Here is a 22314-nt window from a genome sequence, read left to right on the forward strand (position 1 = left end):
GAAAGACAAAAAGTCGACAACAGAAAGAAAGAAAGTGGGAAAATAGATGGTAAAAAATAGGTCTGACAAAATAGCATGTGCAGAAAACTGAAAATTCAGCTAAGATTAGCATTCCTCCTGATAATGACTAATTTCTCAATGAGGTTGTTTGTTCTAGAGATGTTCCACATATCTAACACTCACCTGCCGACAGATGAGTGGAATAGATTCAGTGGTTTGGGGCCATCTCTTGACAAAGAAGGCCAAATGTATCAGCTGCTTTTTAAAAAGGAATGGAATAGAATTTATACAGATGGACTGAACTCAGGTTCAGCAGAGGATAGGGTGGGACGGGAGATTCCGGGAACAGATGAAAACAGATCAAACTCGCTTGGATCAAACTCAAGTGGCAGAAAACAGAAATTGGAAAATGGGAATTTGGACACATAGACTTAAAATACAGAAATAGTAAATATAGAAAATTAGGAGAATGGCAGGAGTCCCCAACATTTTGGGGTTCAGTAGGCGTATCTGGAATTTTGAGGTTATGCTGTAGAAGCCCTTACCTATAAGGCCTATTATTGGGAATGGAATTATTTGCAAAACATTGATTTATCAGAATTATACTTGCCACCCTGGTAGCCTCTAGCCAACCACAAGACAATCCCCCATCAACTTTCTTGGCTTTTATCCTTTTTTGAACAAGAATCACATTCCCAAATACAGCCATGGAGTATAGCTATCCAGCATTATTATGAGCTAAGCTTATAGGGCCCATTTGGGGATTGAGAGACTTTTGGGAACTATGGCTTTCCTGAAGGCTAGTATTTTACATTATACCAGCTATACCCCCCTTTTATTTCATGTAAGCTGTGAAGTGAACAGGGAGCCTGATAGGTGACAATGGAGTTGTTACTAGACACCTTGACACTCCATTACACTGAGCATCCTAGTGGAGTTTCAATACCTCAAGAGGGCACCAGGTTGGACTCATCTATACATACTGTGAGAACCATCATCTCCTGCGAGTAAAACTGTTTTGGTGCTTAAATTATCAGCAATCCCAGCTCACGATGGTGTCTAATTTCAGTAAGTCAAACAGTGCACATGCAAAGTTATCTTCCTGCACAAGATTTTGAAAAATCTAACATGATAAGTCTTTAGCACAGCATGATAATATGTCTCATTAGAGTCTCCAAATAGGCCAAAGGTGTTCTAGTTCCTATTTATGAGCATGTTCCACCCTGAAAAGGAATATCAGGAGGAGATCTTCGCATGTAGGGAAGGCCCTGTTGGATGTTTACATGTAGAGCATCTCTATTGCCAAAGAGACATGATGAGTTGGTGGAACTCATGGATAGGATTTTCTTTGGATCCCCGGTGTTTATACAAACCACCTTTGAATAATAACCAGCTTGTAGTTTTGTCTTTCCTCCCTTGGGATAATACCTATCATCACATCTTATCTGTTTCCTCTGAACAGTCTAAGGGAGAAGATATCATATGTGTTTCATTATAATTTATTAAGCAGTGATAACAGTGATAACAGTCAGCAGGATAAACAAGAAAACTTTGGCAATAGATGAGTTGCTGCATGGCCCCTTCGTAACACACTTAAGATGTACAAGCAAGATATGAATTTGAATTTACAGCAGGAATGGGAAAGTGGCTAAGACACTGAGCTTGTCAATCAGAAAGGTCGGCAATTTGGCGATCCGAATCCCTAGTACAGGTGTCCTGTGTGAGCATGGGGTTGGACTAGATGACCTCCAAGTTCCCTTCCAACTCCGTTACTGTTACTAGTTCAGAAAGTTTACTTTTATATTAAAGTGTAATTTCATATTACACTGAGATGGGGTCATCAGAAACAAATCCCATTGGCTGGGTTTGCACCATAAATGAAGCCTGATTATCTGTAGATCTCTTCTATTTCCATCCTTAATTATGAAATAAACCAGAATTGAAAAAAAACAACAACCCAACTTCAGTGAAATTCAACTCATTTCCCCCACACTATTTTGATGGTATCATCTTGCGTTGCTATGGGACTATGTTAAGCCTCGTGGTTTTTTTTGTTTTTTTTGTTTTTATTGGCCAAGTGTGATTGGACACACAAGGAATTTGTCTTGGTGCATATGCTCTCAGTGTACATAAAAGAAAAGATACGTTCATCAAGGTACCTCCCGTCTCTCACCACAATGTGTAAAAGCAGCCATTTTGTGTTGCCCTGAGCTGTGTGGGAAGGAGGGCGGGGGGAGTGAAAGGATGTCACCTTGCAATCTAGAAACAAGGGGTAGTGGGAGATAGAGGAACACCAGTTCCAGAGGTGGTACTCAGTTGGTTCACCCGAACCAGTGGTAGCGACCCCAGTGCTATGCCGTCCTATTTAGGCACATTTTCAAGCTGCACACATGTGTGCAAGCCGCGCATGCCAGCAAAATGCATGTGCTGAAAGCTGTGCGCATGCATGTATAGGGCGCTTGTGAGTGAAGCGTGCACATGCATGCTGACATTTGTGAAGCGGTAGGGAAAGTAAGAACTGACCAGTTCTTGTATGTTCCTCTCATCTTCTAGTCCTATAATCTGCCTCTCTGTTGCTGTGCCCAAGTCATGAAGAACAGAGAGTGGATTAAAACACTCTATATTTCTCCCAATAGATATATCCATCTTAACAAGTGATTGTCTTACCAAAATTGATCAAATAAATGTAAATGCTGCTAAGACCCAACCAGTGATGGGATTCAGCCAGTTCGCACCACTTCGTGAGAACCGGTTGTTAACTTTCTGAGCAGTTTGGCAAACTGGTTGTTGGGAGAAATCATTAGGGCAGAGAACCGGTTGTTAAATTATTTGAACCCCACCACTGGACCCAACCCTTCTTTCTTTTCATAAGGGCCTAAAGACATGGCTGTGCCAGTCGGCCTGGGGCCCATGTGGGGGAACAGCACAATGGAGGTGGCTGATCGAGTAACAAAAGATCCCACTATCCTCCCCTCTGCCCCCGCCCTCCCTATGTGTCCTTGGTTTTAATGTTTGATTTTAATTTTTCATGTTTGAACTTAGATGTAACTTTAAGCCGCGCAGAATTACCCTATGGTAAGATGGGTGGCCAATAAATTTTATAAAATAAAATAAAATAAACAAATAAAATAAACAAATAAAATAAAAATAAAAATAAATAAACTAACAAGGATGGATTTCAAGGTCTTGAAATTGCCAAGGGGTTTCATAAGACCATAACTGATCCAGATGCCTTGCTGAATCAGGCTAAAGCCTATCTTCATGTGTATTTTGTTTTAAGAGTGATCAACCAGATCATTTATACAAGATCACCTTTATGATGGTTGACTCAACCAAGTTTTTTGGATTTATCTGGCATTGAAGATTTACTTGATATTGAACCAAAAACTAATCACAGGGGCCAGGCCTTCATACAGCCTTAAAAGTTATAGGTTGAAATTTATAATTTGGTGCTGAAGGGAAACAGTAATAAGCCTATAATAAATAATACTAGAATATAACATACTGGTATACTAGAATTAGTAGAAACTTGTTATTCTGTAACCATTGGGTTCCTGTAATACATATATAGCCTTTGTATTTGTGTAACACACATATATTTATTTATTTATTTATTTATTTGATCATATTTATATACCGCCCTATCTCCCGAAGGACTCAGGGCGGTTTACAGGCACTTAAAAAACACATAAATACAATATAAAAACAATTAAAAAACTTATTCTAAAAGCCCAATAATTAAAAATATAGGAATAAAACCCAATTTAAAACACATAAATTTAAAATCTAACTCAATCCTGCGCAATTAAATAAGTATGTTTTAAGCTCGCGGCGGAAGGTCCGAAGGTCCGGAAGCTGACGAAGTCCGGGGGGTAGTTCGTTCCAGAGGGTGGGAGCCCCCACAGAGAAGGCCCTTCCCCTGGGCGTCGCCAGACGACATTGCCTCGCTGACGGCACCCTGAGGAGTCCTTCTCTATGAGAGCGCACGGGTCGGTGAGAGGTATTTGGTAGCAGTAGGCGGTCCCAGAAATAACCCGGCCCTATGCCATGGAGCGCTTTAAAGGCGGTCACCAAAACCTTGAAGCGCACCCCGAAGGCCACAGGTAGCCAGTGCAGTCTGCGCAGGATGGGTGTTATGCGGGAGCCACGAGGGGCTCCCTCTATCACCCGCACAGCCGCTTTCTGGACTAACTGTAGCCTCCGGATGCCCTTCAAGGGGAGCCCCATGTAGAGAGCATTGCAGTAATCCAGGCGAGACGTCACGAGTGCGTGAGTGACCGTGCATAGGGCATCCCGGTCCAGAAAGGGGCGCAACTGGCGCACCAGGCGAACCTGGTAGAACGCTCTCCTGGAGACGGCCGTCAAATGATCTTCTAGAGACAGCCGTTCATCCAGGAGGACGCCTAAGTTGCGCACCCTCTCCATCGGGGCCAATGACTCGCCACCGATGGTCAGCCGCGGATTTAGCTGACTGTACCGGGATGTCGCATCCACAGCCACTCTGTCTTGGAGGATTGAGCTTGAGCCTGTTTCTCCCCATCCAGACCCGTACGGCCCCCAGACACCGGGACAGCACTTCGATAGCTTCGTTGGGGTGGTCCGGTGTGGAAAAGTACAGCTGGGTGTCATCCGCATACAGCTGGTACCTCACACCGAAACCACTGATGATCTCACCCAGCGGCTTCATGTAGATGTTAAACAGAAGGGGCGAGAGGATCAACCCCTGCGGCAACCCACAAGAGAGGCGCCCGGGCCGACCTCTGCCCCTGCCAACACCGACGGCGCCCGGGCGGAGAGATAGGAGGAGAACCACCGATAAACGGTGCCTCCCACTCCCAATCCCTCCAACCGGCGCAGCAGGATACCATGGTCGATGGTATCGAAAGCCGCTGAGAGGTCTAATAGGACCAGGGCAGAGGAACAACCCCTATCCCTGGCCCTCCAGAGATCATCCACCAACGCGACCAAAGCCGTCTCCGTGCTGTAACCGGGCCGGAAACCGGACTGGAACGGGTCTAGATAGACAGTTTCATCCAGGTGTCAGGGAAACTGAAATGCCACCATACTCTCTACAACCTTCGCCGCGAAGCGAAGGTTGGAGACCGGACGATAATTACCTAAAACAGCCGGGTCCAGGGAAGGCTTCTTAAGGAGGGGCCTCACCACCGCCTCTTTCAAGGCGGCCGGAAAGACACCCTCCACCAAAGAAGCGGTCGTAATCGCCTGGAGCCAGCCTCGTGTCACCTCCTGAGTGGCCAGCACCAGCCAGGAGGGGCACGGGTCCAGTAAACACGTGGTGGCATTCAACCTACCCAACAACCTGTCCATGTCCTCGGGAGCCACAGGGTCAAACTCATCCCAAACAATGTCACCAAGACCACCCTCGGGCGTCTCACCTGAGTCACCGCAATTTTGGTCCAACCCGTCCTGAAGCTGAACGATTTGTACCTTTGTATCTGTAACACAAATATGCCTTTGTATTTGCGGTTTGAATCCCAAGTGCTGCCGTGTAACGGGGTGAGCTCCTGTTACTTGTCCCAGCTTCTGCCAACCTAGCAGTTTCGAAAGCACGTAAAAATGCAAGTAGAAAAAATAGGGACCACCTTTGGTGGGAAGGTAACAACGTTCCGTGCGCCTTTGGCGTTGAGTCATGCCGGCCACATGACCATGGAGATGTCTTCGGACAGCGCTGGCTCTTCGGCTTTGAAACGGAGATGAGCACCGCCCCCTAGAGTCGGTAACGACTAGCACGTACGTGCGAGGGGAATCTTTACCTTTACCTTCATGTATCTGGTATTTGTCAAACATATGTCCCTGCCATTTGATCTGAACCCATATCAATCTTCTTCCTGTTTTTCTTGTGCCATCTAAGAACGCGGTAGGTATCTCAGTTAAAACTGCAGACATCATTTGGGATAATTTACATTTCCACCCTGACTTACACCTTTGATCTGTGTAAGCTCATTCCTTTCAGAATCAGGGGGCCAAATGAGGAATTGGGAGAACAAAGGAATGCTCAAGGAAGAGATAAAGCTAATTGGGAGGCTTCTATTCCTTTGCAGGGCAACAAGTAATACACAAAAACCTAAACTAGGAGGCCAGAATTGGATACTAAGCTGAAGTCTCTGAGGGTATAAAAAGGACGCCATATCTTCCCCAAGGTGCAGCTATCTCCTCACATGCATTGTATCTGTATGTTCTAGATATAGTCCCACCCAATATTTCGTTTTTGGCCATAAATAAAATCTGCTTCTTTTTGCAACCCTCCTCTTGAGACTCTCTTTTTGGCATTCTGGTGACTCAGGTATATTTTGGGACCTTACAGTGCAATTATCTGGCCAAGTGTATACTTCTAATAGCTACATGGTCTATGTTCACCAACTGGTGAACAGATTTACTGCATGATGATAGGCAGGGATTCCCATCTGCCACATTGCTGTTGGCCAAACCTTTAAGTAGAGACTCAGTTACTGGGATCACTACCACCATTGTGGGTGAAAACATGAAAGAGCCACAGTTCGATTTCTCCAGTGGGATTCTTACAAACCATATCTACTATCAGGTGGCACAATTGTCCTGGAGACCTCTTCCTTTGTGGTCAGCTTCGGAGACATCTCCTACATGTTTGAGGTTCCTCAAAGAAAGAGACTGCAGAAATCATTATGGCTACTATAAGGCAAGGATGATGTGTTTGCTGCTGTCTCTTAGGCCCCCTGGATTTTACAATTCAGATATGGTAGCATTATCTGAAGTACGCTTGGCGAAGTTGTTTTCAGTTAGGAAGGCAGACCTATAACTGAGGTTATGTCCATCCACCTGTCCAGCTGCCCAGGTAATACTTTTTAATTTGGCCATCTATTTTCAGCATAGTACCCAGAATCCATGAAGTTATTACAATGAGCAAGAACATTTTAGATAGGCACATTTGGGGAGGGGGTGGGACTCTTGTGTAATAAAGAATGCCACATGCAGTGAGAAAAACAGTCATTATGTTAGCCTACCTCCTAAGTACAGGGAGTGCTGTCGCCTTGCCACAAAGTACGCACACCCTGGTGTTTTGTACTAATTAGGTATGGAGAATTATCACCACCTCCATATTCTGTATTTCTTCTCATTCCCCAGTCATTCCATTTCAGCTTCCTAAACCAATGCATCATTTTGTGAGTAGTATAAGGAACTCAGACACACTTAGATGCTTGACATACAGAATTCTTAGCAGCTGAGCTGGATGGAGATGACTTCATAGGGATGGTTGAAAGATCCTGCAGAAAGAGCAAAGTGGTGCAGATGGTATGATACAATGGAGGAGACGGCTGAAGCTGGGCACGTGCATTGCTGATTGGAAGGATTTCAAGGGTGCCGCCCTTTCAGTGACTGATCACTCAGAAGCCAAAAATTAAGTAAGGTGGATCAAGGCCATGGCTGGCATTACTCCTTGTATCAGCCAGACCTTCCCAATTCTCGGGAATGCACAACACCTAGGATGCCAGATCAGCAAGTTGAGTCACGCAAGTCTGGGCCAAAGCTTTGTGCCAGGCATGGTCCAAGACAGGTAGAAATTCAACAGGTGGGAACCCTGTGCCTCCACAGACAGGCAGGTGTGGAAAATGCTGCATCGCTCGAATTTACAAATGCTGTGCAAATTTTAAAGGATTTAAAGGATTAAGGATGGATTCTCTATTGGAGAAGAAGCAAGTATTCCTTGCAAGCTGAAAATTATTTTCATAGAGTAGATACAAGCTTTGGGAGAAGGAGAAGATATATATTTCTGGAACCAAAGAAGAGGATGAAAAGTGTTATCCCAAAAGTGCTTTCTCAAAAGGCAACTGGACTTTGTTTTTCTTTGAAGACATTTCGCTTCTCATTCAAGAAGCTTCTTCAGTTCTTCAGACCTGGATGATTGAGAAGCTCCATAGTCATGGAAAGTGTTAGTTCCACCCGCCCCACATGCTGTGGTGCTCATCACCCACACGTCCTAAAACTAAAAAAACCCCTAAAATTAACTTTTTGTTTTTAATTAACAACATACATTAAATGCCTACAAGCCTCTAGCCTGGGCTTTGACAGCACAAAACCATGTTTTGTTTAGCTATGACTAATTTCACTACTAGGCTATAATTCGTGGTTTACAAACCTCAGTGCCTAAGATAGCATGATGTAATGATCCCAAACCAAACAAACCAACCACATTATGCATTTCCACAATAGGCAAGTCTGGCTTTCTTGTTTACCTCAGATTGAAAGCTAAATTTTAGGGCACACATTGCAGCAGGCCAACTCAAAACTAAGTGCTTTGGCCTTTGCGGTGATAAAAGATACGATCTCCATAGTGGTGGGATCCGCCAGGTTTAACAACCGGTTCGGTGATTGCGCGCTTCACGTGTGCTTCACTTGTGCCTGCTCCTGATATACGCCGTGCACACATGCACAGTTTAAAAAAATCTTCATTTCGACGTTTCTTTGGAGAAGTAACGCAGCTGATTTGGACGGCAATTGGCTCTGCTGCGTGAATCAGCTGAGGAGATAAAGATAGGAGAATAGCATGGGCCGGAGGGTGGGCCCATCTGATTGTTGGGGCAAACTGGTTTGCTCCCAGCTAATCGTTCAGAGCTACCGGTTCACCCGAACTGCTCCAAACCGGTAAAATCCCACCACTGGAACCCCGGACCCAATACAATTGGGGGCTGCATTCATTACCAAGCCTATGAGATGCCTCCACCCTCCAGATATGTTTCAAATCCCCTTGTAAGCAAATTGAATTGATCATGGGTGGTAACAGGGGAAGAAGAGTCGGGAACCTATGGCCCAGAAAGCCAAATTGTTTATTATAGCTACTATGCTGATTTATAAGGAAGGGTAAATAGTAAGGTCATCCAGACGAATTTATCCAAAGCATTCCAACATCATGCTGTAATGTGTACAATGTCTACCATTTTTTTTTAATCTGGCCTTTGCCTTTCATTTAATGGACATTTAATGACCACTGAAAGTTACAACGGCACTGAAAAGTGTTTTTTTCACACTTATGACAGTTGCAGCATCACCATGGTTATGTGATTAAAATTCGGATGCTTGGCAAGTGGCATGAATTTATGATAGTTGCTTGCCAGAGGGTCTTTTTTTAAAACTAAAAGTAAAATAAATCAGGACCAATGAAAGGAACTGAACACATCTACACCAGTGGTGGGATTCAGCCAGTTCGCACCACTTCGGGAGAACCGGTTGTTAACTTTCTGAGCAGTTTGGCAAACTGGTTGTTGGAAGAAATCATTAGGGCAGAGAACCGGCTGTTAAATTACTTGAATCCCACCACTGTTCTACACTGAACTGGGCTATAAAAGGTGGCTCTAAAGAGTGGGGTTTTATGTTGTGATTTTTAATGTCGTAAGCTGCCAGGAGTCACCTATGTGTGGGTTGAGTGGCCATATAGATGTGTTTAATAAATAAATTTTACTGCAAAGCACAAGTAAGCTTAGACTGACTTGGGGGAAAGTGTAAGTGACCATTTGTAAGTCACTCAGCTTCCCTCATTTGTAATAATTTCTCTGCTCTTGTTAATTTGGAAGCTATAATGAAGTGTTTAGAGAATCATCCTCACAAAGGGAAGCAAACACTCCATCAACTCTCCACTACAGTGCCTTCAAAGAATGAAAAACGGGACAGTAGCTAAGGATGGAAACATGGTCTCATTTTATATCATAGCCCTTGTCACATCCATAGACTCAGAATTAGCCAAAGAATCTATGACAACATGGCTCCTTGGCACATCCAACTTAACCAAATACACAAAGATTGAAATATCCAGGATCATGGATCTTATGAAAATCTGCCTTACCACATTCTTTCAATTTGATGGACAAACCTATCAACAAGTCAAAGGTATACCTATGGGATCACCGCTTTCAAGACCCATAATGGAGGTTATAGTACAATGTCTGGAATTGATAACACTCCCACAAATACAACCCAGATATGGATCAGATATGTAAATGACACCTTCACCATAATACAAAAAGGACCAATTAGAGAACACCCACAAAACCACCAACAAGCTCTTGAAAGAAATCCAATTCACCAGGAAAGAAGAAAACAACTCACTACCCTTCCTGGATATCCTGATCAGCAGAGACTACGAAGGCAAACTAGAAATACAAGTGTACCGAAAAAACCACCCACATCAATTAAGTGCTCCACTTCCAAAGTAACAACGCAACCTCCCACAAGAGAAGCTGTTAAGAACTCTATTTAGATGAACACAAACACATTGCAGCAACTCTGAATAGTAGAAAAAGGAAGTTGATCATCTATACATCTTCCAACAAAATGGATGTCATCAACCCAATATAACAAAACCTCACAACCCGTAAAAAGGGTAACACACTGCCCAAAACATCTCATAAACCACCATCAGACTATTATAACTACACGGAATCAGCAGCAGCACACAAACTAAAGCTCTCCTAAATTTACAAAGTAAAATAAAAGACCCAGCAGCCACAGAAGAAAAAACAGGAGTCATCATCATATACAATGTAAACACTGCAACAGCCACTATGTAGGACAAACAAGCAGAAGACTAACAACGCATCCACGAAATAGCAGTCAGAAGACATGATGACAACTTTTTAATTTCATAGCATATGGACAGACTTAACCCCACTTTCAACTGGGAAACCGTAACTATCCTAGACCAAACCAAGTCCCCAAATACTAGAGAATTCCTGGCAGCCTGGCACTCTGACAAATGGGCCATCAATAGTCACAAAGAAAAACATCATCCACATACTGTGCAAAACAGTAAAAAAAAGGGTGGGAACAAAAAAACCAAAACACCTCCCCACCAGCAATCAGCATTCTCATGAGTATAGATCCATGATGGCGAACCTGTGGCACACGTGCCACAGATGGCACACGGAGCCATATTTGTAAGCACGCAAGCATTGCTCTAGCGCAGCTCCAGCGCGCATGCGCATGCCAGCCAGCTGGTTTTCAGGCCTTTCGGGCCCACCAGAAGTGGGGAAATGGGCCGTTTCTGGTGTCTGGAGGGCCTCCAGGGATCGAAGGTTATTGCCTCCCAGGCTCCAAGAAATCCTCTGGGGCCTGGGGAGGGTGGAAAACGGGCCTACCAGGTCCACTGGTAACCTTTTTGCCGTTGTATGCCAAAAGCGGGAGGAGCGGGGTGGGTGGGTGCACAAGTGGGGGGCAGGGCATGGGGGCATTGAATTATGGGTGTGGGCACATGCGTACACTCCCCCTGCGCTGGCACGTGATGGCAAAAAGGTTAGCCATCACTGGTATAGATTAACAACTCCAAAATTAACATCAAACCAACAACCAAGTAAATAATACCTCAATCAAGGAACTGCCATACAAGCCAACAACCCAATCAAAGAATCTAAGACCACCTCCACCAGCACTGACAGGCAAGCCACTAGAATATAAATTGAGAGCAGCAAACCTGACTGTTTACTAGCACTGATGATGTTACTTCCAGGGTCCCAAGTAACACCCTCAATAAAAGAAACTCAGAGGCCAGAAGTTGCTCAAAGTTCCATATTATTCAAAAAAAAATTTGAACTTTAGAAGATGGACTAATTTTTAAAATGGACTGTAAGAAGAATGGACATTAAATGTTATGGCAATTGAAGAAATATATAAGTGATAAAAATTTGAGTTCAAGAAGATGGACTGTAATTTGAGAAATGGACTTATGAAATTTGAAGGAATATACAAGTGGAAAAAAAAATTGAATTTGAGAAGATGGATTAATTTTAAAAATGGACTGTAAGAAGAAGTAATATGTGAAGTTGGTATTGTTTCTTTTCTTTTCTTTTTTTTTAATTATTCTTTCCTATCTTTTTATTTTTATTGTGAGGGGATCTATAGTTTTAAATTTTTTTAAGGTGGGAGGTTATGTATATTTTGTATACTTTAGCTTGTGATTGTTGGTTATAATACCCGGTATTTGCTCTGGGAAGTCTGGGGGGGGGAAGGGGGAGGAGGGGGGGAAGGGGGGGAAAATGAATCAACAAGTGATACATGGACTGATTATTAATGTACAGTAATTTTTGAAGATATGAAATTAAAAAATTTAAAATGATATTGGGGATGCTCGACTGCCATTTCAGGAAGAAAAGGAGAGAGGAGTAGAAGGAGGGAAGAAAGTAGGTAGGAAAGTGTAGAGAAGGAGGGGAATAAGAGGGTTAGATAGGGTGGAAGAAGGGAGGAGTGGAGAAGGAGGAGAGGAAGTAGTAAAGTGAAGGGGATGAAGGATGGGAAAGTAGTAGAGGGTAGAGAGGGAGGTTGTGTAGTAAGGAAGTGGCAGTCGGGCAGGCCTGAATCAGTAATAAATAAAAATTAATGATTAATGATGGATAATAGTTTGTACATAAATATGATGTTGAAAAATGGAAATAAAAAATTATTTTTTAAAAGTTTCATAACATATGGACAGACTTAACCCCACTTTCAACTGGGAAACCGTAACCATCCTAGACCAAACCAAGTCCCCAAATACTAGAGAATTCCTGGCAGCCTGGCACTCTGACAAATTGGCCATCGATAGTCACAAAGAAAAACATCATCCACATACTGTGCAAAACAGTAAAAAAAAGGGTGGGAACAAAAAAACCAAAACACCTCCCCACCAGCAATCAGCATTCTCATGAGTATAGATCCATGATGGCGAACCTGTGGCACACATGCCACAGATGGCACACAGAGCCATATTTGTAAGCACGCAAGCATTGCTCTAGCGCAGCTCCAGCGCACATGCGCATGCCAGCCAGCTGGTTTTCAGGCCTTTCGGGCCCACCAGAAGTGGGGAAATGGGCCGTTTCTGGTGTCTGGAGGGCCTCCAGGGATCGGGAAGGCCACTTTCGCCCTCCCCAGGCTCCAAGAAAGCCTCTGGAGCCTGGGGAGGGTGAAAAATGGGCCTACCAGGTCCACTGGTAACCTTTTTGCCGTTGTGTGCCAAAAGCGGGCGGAGCGGGGTGGGTGGGTGCACAAGTGGGGGGCAGGGCATGGGGGCATTGAATTATGGGTGTGGGCACATGCGTACACTCCCCCTGCGCTCCCCCCGCTTTTGGCACGTGATGGCAAAAAGGTTAGCCATCACTGGTATAGATTAACAACTCCAAGATTAACATCAGACCAACAACCAAGTAAATAATACCTCAATCAAGGAACTGCCATCCAAGCCAACAACCCAATCAAAGAATCTAAGACCACCTCCACCAGCACTGACAGGCAAGCCACTAGAATATAAATTGAGAGCAACAAACCTGACTGTTTACTAGCACTGATGATGTTACTGCCAGGGATCCAAGTAACACCCCCAATAAAAGAAGGCTCAGAGGCCAGAAGTTCCTCAAAGATCCATTTTATTAGAGATGTCATATTGGCACATCTGGGAAAACCCAAATCTGAAAGCTTCCAAGTTTTCCTCACCCAAAAGAAAATGGAAGTCCCTTCCCGTGCACCCACATGTCCATCACATGGTCCAATCAATCCACTGTCCCAATTGGAGATGCCTCCCAGTCACCCCACTCCAGGTGCAGGCTGAATGTCCTTGACTCCCAGAGAAAAGATTGTTATTATGGCTAGATATCACTCCACTCCATACAATCCCCTCTCTCAGTTTCCCACACACTAAATGTGGCAGCCCTGAAGATCCAAAGTAAAAGATGGCTTCCAGGACTAACAGGTGCCCAATTTGGGTAAGGAAAACTCTATAAGAAACCAATCAAGCTGAGACAACACCAAGGACTGCTAGAGTATAGATTGGAGAATGGATCTTTCCATGAAGAGCTCAAGAAACAGACTCTTTCCAGCTTTTACCAATTCCAGCTTGGATTCTCTCCAGCTTTTCCATACTAGAAAGCAGACAGGACTAGGGCACTTCTGACCTTACTCTAACCTGAAAATTGCTGCTTAAAATTATGCTAGACCAGCTTTCTCCAATTACTGCTCTGCAAATGGTTTGGGAATTAAGTTCCCAGCCTAGTTGGGAAGTTTAAAAAGGCTTTGTGTAAGAATGCAACTATGATCTTTCATGTCAAACACGCATCTTATCTGGTAACCTAATTCCATTCAGTAGCCAACTTGTATACCAGTGAGATTTGCTGAGTGTTGAAGGAAGAACTTTTGCTTGGAGGTATTTCTGCTGTTCGTGGATATATTTCACACAGTTTCTGTCATCACTTAGCTCTTTCCTCCTTTACGAGTTTGTCTATTTACTATTAATAAGGCTACCAACTTAGTAAGCATTTGTTAGATTCCTGCCTGTCCGCCAGAAGTACTTATTATTTATTTACTTAATAATCAAATTTATACAGCACCTATCTCACTAAGTGACTCTGGGCAGTTTACAAAGAAAAAGTATATGGTTCCCACAATAGCCCAGTGAAATGAGGTGGGTTGAGCTTGAGTGATTGGTCCATCCTTCTGGGGAGCTTCCATGAGGAGAGACTTGATCTCCCCACTCCATCTGATATCTTCACCCCGCTTGGCCGTTGGGGTGAGAGATGGGGCTTATCTTCTGCAGTTGAGGAGGGGTTAAACCCGAGTCTTTCCAATCCTAGTCCAACACTTTCAATCTCTGTACTATGCATTGACCATCATGTTATTATGATGAGCCGTGGTGGCGCAGTGGTTAGAATGCAGTACTGCAGGCTACTTCTGCTGACTATGGCTGCCTGAAGTTCGGCAGTTCAAGTCTCACCGGCTCAAAGTTGACTCAGCCTTCCATCCTTCCAAGGTCGGTAAAAATGAGGACCCAGATTGTTGGGGGCAATATGCTGACTTTGTAAACTGCTTAGAGAGGGCTGTAAAGCACTGTGAAGCGGTATATAAGTCTAAGGGCTATTGCTACTGTTATTGCTATTCTAACTTGTGCTGCTGGTTTTCACCTTTCAATATGTTTGAACAGCAGTTGCTCTACATCATCTTTCCCCACCCCACCCCCATCTTTTGCAAAGACAATGCAACTGTCTTGATAGAAGGGAAGCTCTGGTTGAATATGATCAAGGAAAGAAGCAACTTAGAACTAAGGAGAAATTTCCTGACAGTTAGAACACTTAATAAGTGGAACGATTTGCCTGCAGAAGTTGTGAATGCTCAACACTGGAAATTTTTAAGAAAATGTTGGATAACCATCTGTCTGAGATGGTGTAGGGTATCCTGCCTGGGCAGGAGGTTGGACTAGAAGGCCTCCAAGGTCCCTTCCAACTCTGTTGTTATTATTGTTAATATAGCAGATAAGGGAAGCTATTGTCGGCCAAAAAAATCTGCCCGTGAGCTCTACATTTGTCTTTGCCTGACATCATCAACAGGTGTGCAAAAATAATCCTTATTATCCTACCTGTCTAATGCTAACTTCTTTACTTGTCTCTTCCTAGGAAAGCTTCCGAGAATTCTGCAGCTGGTGAGTCACTCCTTCTTCTTCTTTTGAAAAAAAACAAAACACCTTACAAAAGCATCAATCAGGCTTAAACACCACCACCCCCACATCCCTGAATTGATGTATGTGGTCCATGATGTATGAAGGGAAAACTTGAATCTCATCAAACGGATTCCTTTATTTTATTGATTTTTTTCCCCATCTTTGTACAGCCACCCATCTCACAAGAGTGTGACTCTGGGTGGTGTTCAACAGGTAATTAAAAAAGAAAACCTATAAATATATCAAAACATCCATTATTAAAAAACTGTAAAAAGCTCAAGACCAGGAAATAATATTAGCCACAGACAGGGAGCCATTGCTAGAACTTTCCCATCCTCTGGGAACCTCACCTCCCCAACCAAGTCTGATGATGTAGCCAACTCTTGAGGAACTTAGGGGTGAAATGCTCCTTGTTCAGATCACCTGATCTGGTAGCGATGGTGGCGGGTGGTTCAGAGAACCGGTAGCAAAAATCTCTGCCCCCTCCACCCCACGTGCCCAGCTGAACCGTGCGATCATCAGAGGTTTTTTTTTTAACTTTTAAAAGCATTTTTTCTTTGGCCAAAAAAATGCTTTTAAAAGTAAAAAAATAAAGCCTCTGATGATCGCGCGGGTTCAGCTGGGATCGTCAGAGGCTTTTAAAAGCATTTTTCTACAACCTCTTTAGCCGAAGAGGTTGCAGAAAAAATGCTTTTAAAAATTAAAAAAAAAATGGCCACACCTACCCAGTCACATTACCCCACAACCACCAAGCCACGCCCACAGAACCGGTAGTAACAAATTTTACATTTCACCACTGTTGCAGATTCATACAATTAGCCTAAATTGTGGCTGTAACCAAATGTATACACCCAGCCCGTAGGGTTGCCTATGTTCTAGGGTCTTATGGCAGTCACCACCGCAAAAAAAGGGGCCGGATAGCTCAGGCTGGTAAGGCCTGTTATTAAGAACACAAAGCCTGCAATTACTGCAGGTTCAAGCCCGGCCCAAGGTTGACTCAGCCTTCCATCCTTTATAAGGTAGGTAAAATGAGGACCCAGATTGTTGGGGGGGCAATAAGTTGACTTTGTAAAAATATACAAATAGAATGAGACTATTGCCTTATACACTGTAAGCCGCCCTGAGTCTTCGGAGAAGGGCGGGGTATAAATGTAAACAAAAAAAAACAAAAAAAAAATGGAATTGTGGGACAGAGCTTAAATGAAGTATCATATCTAGTTAAAAAGATTTTTGTGGAATCCTTATCACCTTATTTAGGAATATGTCCTTCTGAACTTGGTGAAACTTATTTCACAGTAGATGTGTTTCTTAAATAAAAAAAATGGTCAAGAATCCAGCAGAGATAAGCAAGGTTGTTCATGATCTTGAAATACTGATACTGTAGTAATAGGCTTTTTCATTACTAATTATTTATACAGTATCATCTTACATGCTGTACCAATGTAATAAAAAATGAAGGTGTGGGTTTTTTAAAAAAATCTCGCTATAAGGATGGCTGGATGACCCTGTGGCATTTACAAATTAATGGTGAAGAAATGGCCATAAGGCGTTTCCACCAGTTATTTTCTAGGCTCCAAGTGTTAAAATTGTCTCGTTTCCTTTATTTTCTGTGAATTTAAATCTAAAAAATTTTTATATTCTGCATACCACACTTATTTATACTTCCCAAATGGTGAGCATTTGAAGCCGGTATTTCATGAATCTCTAGGATATTTTCTAAAAACATATTTCATAAAAAGTGTTATAGTAAAAAAAAATGTGAGAAAAAGATTTACACACCCTCCCAGAAATTTTGTGTGGGTTTTCTGAGGATACTTTTCAGTGGAGAAGGCCAAACCCAGCGGGCACACCTCCATTTTGAATGTAAGTAATTTTGCCGTCTCTGAATTATTCCATGATGTCTCACATAGTTATGGTGACATGGCAAAACCCTCCTGCCCGAAGACTGATGGCTGGAAAGAAGCAAGGCCAGAATAGTGAATGCAACACGGAAAGAACAAACAAAGCTGCTTTAAAACAGGTCAGACTTTTTCTCTAACTGAAAACTGCAGGGCTCGGGATTGATTCATGCATTCCATAGTTTCTTCATCAAATTCATTTGCTGCCCATCTCGCGGTTCAGGTGACTCCGAAAATATCATTTCCCCATCACATGGGATTTTTCTCAAACGAGTTTCCAGAGGCAGAATCTGGAATGGTCTGTATCCAAACCCAATGACCTATTACTGACATTAGGCAGGATTCACACATTGTGCTAAGATATCACATGGTTTGTTGGTGCTGGCTAAGCATGATGTGGGAGCTCAGCTATTGTGCTTTGCAAACAATGATTTATGGTTTAATGATTTATGGTTGATTTATGGTTTAAGGCAGGGGTCTCCAACCTTGGCAACTTTAAGACTTGTGCACTTCAACTCCCAGAGTTCCTCAGCCAGCTAAAGTTGCCAAGGTTGGAGACCCCTGGTTTAAGGCATGGTAAGTACGGCTTATTTTATAAATCATATTTAAAGCAAGTTGATTCATGCAGAAACTGGTAACCTTCTCTACAGTTAGGTGATTCTTATGCCAGGGTAGATCTGATTCATGCATCATATATAAGCTGTAATTTGCTTAATAAGGTTTAATGAATATTTGACACAACAAGCAAGGCATAGAACACAGCTTACAAGTCATAACGGCTGTATTCATACATCACACTAAATGTAAGGTGAAAATGACTGTGGGAGACGGGAGAAAGAATTGCAGCCTCGACAATGGTCTGATAAATGAAGTCTGATAAATGAAATCTGATACCTACAGTATAAAGGAGAATATTTGTAGCTTGTGGTTGAAATGAGGGATCTTTAGTGCTCTCTGAGCTGTTTTCTTGCAAGAAAACAACCAAGGTCAACCAACAAATGCTGTCTTACACATTGGCAAAAAAATAAATAAATCAGAACACAAAATACAAGCTGGGCAGATACGACCTCGTAGATGACTCTCACTCTGTCAAGGTCCTTGGAGTACTCATCTCTAATGATCTAAGTGCCAAAGCCCACTGTAATAACATCGCCAAAAAGGCATTAAGAGTTGTTAATCTAATTTTGCATAGCTTCTTCTCTGGTAATATTGTACTGCTAACTAGAGCATACAAAGCATTTGCTAGTAGACCAATTCTTGAATACAGCTCATCTGTCTGGAATCCGCACTGCATATCGGACATTAGTACAATTGAGCGAGTCCAGAGATATTTAACGAGAAAAGTACCCCACTCCTCTGCTTGCAACAGAATACCTTATGCCACCAGACTTGAAATTTGGGCTTAGACAACTTAGAACTACGCTGCCTTCGTCTGACCTAAGCGTAATACACAAAATTATCTGCTACAACATCTTACCTGTCAATGACTACTTCAGCTTCAACCGCAACAATACATGAGCACACAATAGATACAAACTTAAGGTAAACCGCTCCAAACTTGACTGCAGAAAATACGACTTCAGCAACAGAGTGGTCAATGCCTGGAATGGACTACCTGACTCTGTGGTTTCATCCCCAAATCCCCATAACTTTAACCTTAGATTGTCTACTGTGGACCTCACCCCATTCCTAAGAGGTCTGTACATGCGCACCAACGTGCCTACCGTCCTTGTCCTATTGTCCCCATTTATTCATATCCATTTCATGTATTCATAATCATGTTTATACTTACATCTGTTATCTTTTTTTTATTATCCAAAATTTTTATTCATTTTACTAGAACACCACAACACAAACATATATAACACAAACATATATTTGTGTTATCTTATACATGCTTGACAAAATAAAATAAATAAATAAAAAGCTCAGAGAATACTAAGGACCCCTCAAATGAAATCTGAATCCAGGGAAAATAAAAGTAAGGGAGGGAGGAAGAGCTACTTTTGAGATTATCAAAAGTCATGTCAGTCCTTTGGGGTAGTTCAAACAGGAATGCTATCTTTATTGTAAGGTTATAGCAACAGAAGCTTGCAAATCTCAAAGTACCTCTCTACTCTCTTACTTTTCTCTCCAAAAGTAGGGAGAATGCTTTCTCCATCCCCACTTCTCCTTCGAACTCAGACATTGTTTATAGAACAGAATAGAATAGAATTTTTATTGGCCAAGTGTGATTGGACACACAAGGAATTTGTCTTGGTGCATATGCTCTCAGTGTACATAAAAGAAAAGATACGTTCATCAAGGTACAACATTTACAACACAATTGATGATCAATATATCAGACTGTTGTCTAAATAGTGTTTCTTTCTTCTGTCTTCCGAGGTCATTCTCACATACCATTACAACCAATGATTAAAACAAAACAAAAACAATTCACATAATTGTTTAGCTATATGTGAACCCATTCTGGAAGGGTTTCTTTTACAGTTTTGGACAACTGTTTATAGGAAGTGCTTGATATCCTGCCAAACTGTTCATCTGTGTAACTCAGTATTATCAACAATAATTTTTGAGTCCTTAGATACTATTAGATCATAACCCCGCCACTTTCAGGTAGCATAGCTATTTGTAAAAACAAAAATTGATGTGGTTATGACTCCCTCAACTGAGAAAAAGTGTTCTCCAGGTCTCCAGCAGAAAGATTTCACATCATCGCCCACCTATTTTATTTAACAAGCAAAGTTAAAATCTATAATATCCTGCTTTTTAAAAAATCTTTGTGGTCTTTGTGGAAATATTGATAAACAAGATTTATTTACTACTTGCAAAGACTGAATCCCTACAACTGATTTCCATTTGCATTCTAAATTGAACAATGTACTGGGTCTGGACACATGGTAGCAGAGCTGGATCCATAGGTTGAAATATTGGAGGATTGAACACTCATTTTCTAGAGATATTCTGTGTTAAGTTTGGGTATTGACGAGGCAGGAGACCAGGTTAGTGACAACAGCTCTTTAATATAGTGTGACCCAGCAAAACTCTGGAGAAAAACCTCTCCTTATATACACTTCAGCCTGAGGCTGCATCCAATCAGAACCGAGATATTTCCCGCCTAAAACTCCCGCCAAAACTTACAGTAATACATTACACTCCTTCCCTCCCAGAAGGCACTTTGCCAATATTTGCATATTACTTCTCTACGTAGTCCTGCAGGTACGTGGGGCGTCTTCTGACTCTCCCGGACCTGCGCAGTTCACTTTCTGGAGTTGAGTCGAGCTTGCCGGAGGGACTTTTCGTTCCTCTGAGCTCCTCCTCCCGCCATCCGCCCTGGATTATTCGCCGGCTCGGACCTGCTGTCCTCTAGAGGGACCGGAGGGTGTCGCTGGACCTCGCCTGACTCAGATAAGTCTCTGTTTGGTTCTTTGCTTACGCTTTCTGTTTGTTCTTGGCGGTCAGCTGTGGGGTTAATTAAATCATAGTCAGGGCTGTTCTCGCCTAATTCTGCCTTATCGCTCAATCTGTTTCTTAATTGATCTATGTGGCGCCTCCAGATTCTGCCATCGTCTAGTTCCACTAGATAAGATTTGGGGCCCGTTTGTCTATGACTATCCCCTCTTCCAGTTAGGGCCGTCGCTGTAATTATGTGCCCACACTGAGTCTCCTATGTTTAACTCTCGGATTCTATCTGGTTTTGTTTTGAACCCGTCCTGTACGTAGTTCGGTGTAGCCGGTCTAGCGGGCACCGTAGCTTCCGCCCATTAATAGCTCGGCTGGGCTGCGGCGGTGGCCACACAGGGGTCCTGTGTTGACGGTTAGGAATCGTCGATTTGTGCCTGCCAATCGCCGGGCCGCCGTGATAGCGCTTCTTCGCACTCGGACAAAGCGTTCAGCAAGGCCGTTCGACGCAGGGTGGAACGGCGCTGAGAGGGCATGTCGGATGCCCTCTTCAGCCAGGTACCCTTCAAATAATGCTGCGGTGAACTGTGGGCCGTTATCGGACACGAGGGTGTCCGGTAGCCCGTGCGTGGCGAAAAGGTGTTTTAGTGCTGAGATGACAGCTCCCGCGGTTGTGGATTTCATTAGGATGATCTCCAGCCATTTGGAGAATGCATCCACCACAATTAGAAATGTTTGGCCGTGGAAGGGGCCGGCAAAATCAATGTGTATGCGGGACCAAGGGCCTTGGGGTTTCTCCCACTCCAAAACTGGGGCCGTAGGTGGTAGTGGTCTGGATTCCTGACATACTTGGCATCGTCCAACCCTGTCACTGATTTCCCTGTCCATTAGGGGCCACCAGACATAGCTCCTAGCCAAACCCTTCATCCTTACAATTCCTGGGTGACCCTCATGCAGGAGTTCCAGAACTTTTTTTCTCAGCTTCTCTGGAACTACCACCCTATCCCCCCAGAGCAGGCACCCCCCTTGCACAGACAATTCCCCTTTTTTCTTTACAAATTCCTTGAAACGTTCGCGGAGCGGGCCATCCCCTTTGAACCCAACTGATTACAGTCCTTAAAACAACGTCCCGGTAGGAGGCCCGAGCCACTTCCTGCGATGTGACTGGCCCCGAGTCCAAAGAGTCAATTAGTAGAACGGGTGTGCCCGGGGTGGGGTCCTCGATTTCCCCTGGCAATGGGCATCTGCTCAATGCGTCCGCATGCCCCAGCTCCTTTCCAGGCCGATGCTGCAGCTTGTAGGAGTATGCGGTCAAATAATAGTCCATCTGGTCAGTCTAGGTGAGAGTGCTACTGGCGTTGGTCGGTCGCCAGCCAGTAACCCCAATAGCGGTCTGTGATCAGTAACAATTTCAAATCACGCCCAAAAGCGTATTCGTGAAATTTTTCACCCTGACACTATTGCGAGAGCCTCCCTATCTAGCTGGCTGTAATTCCTTTCAGCCGGGACATCGTTCGTGAATAGAACGCTATAGGGGCTTCAGTGCCGTTTGGGAGTCTGTGGCTAAGTACA

General features: G+C 43.4%; 1 protein-coding gene across 1 annotated transcript in view; it reads left to right on the plus strand.

The window, feature by feature from the left end:
- LOC131191218 (RING finger protein 39-like) overlaps positions 1-22314 on the plus strand; it is a 37427-nt gene that overhangs the window by 7036 nt on the left and 8077 nt on the right. The window contains exons 2-3 of the mRNA XM_058169124.1: positions 15399-15424; positions 17353-17462. Coding sequence (XP_058025107.1) covers positions 15399-15424; positions 17353-17419 — 93 coding nt within the window. The 3' untranslated portion in view covers positions 17420-17462. The remainder of the gene's footprint in view (positions 1-15398; positions 15425-17352; positions 17463-22314) is intronic.

This window comes from Ahaetulla prasina, chromosome 2 (genome assembly GCF_028640845.1).
Source record: "Ahaetulla prasina isolate Xishuangbanna chromosome 2, ASM2864084v1, whole genome shotgun sequence".
Taxonomy (NCBI): domain Eukaryota; kingdom Metazoa; phylum Chordata; class Lepidosauria; order Squamata; family Colubridae; genus Ahaetulla; species Ahaetulla prasina.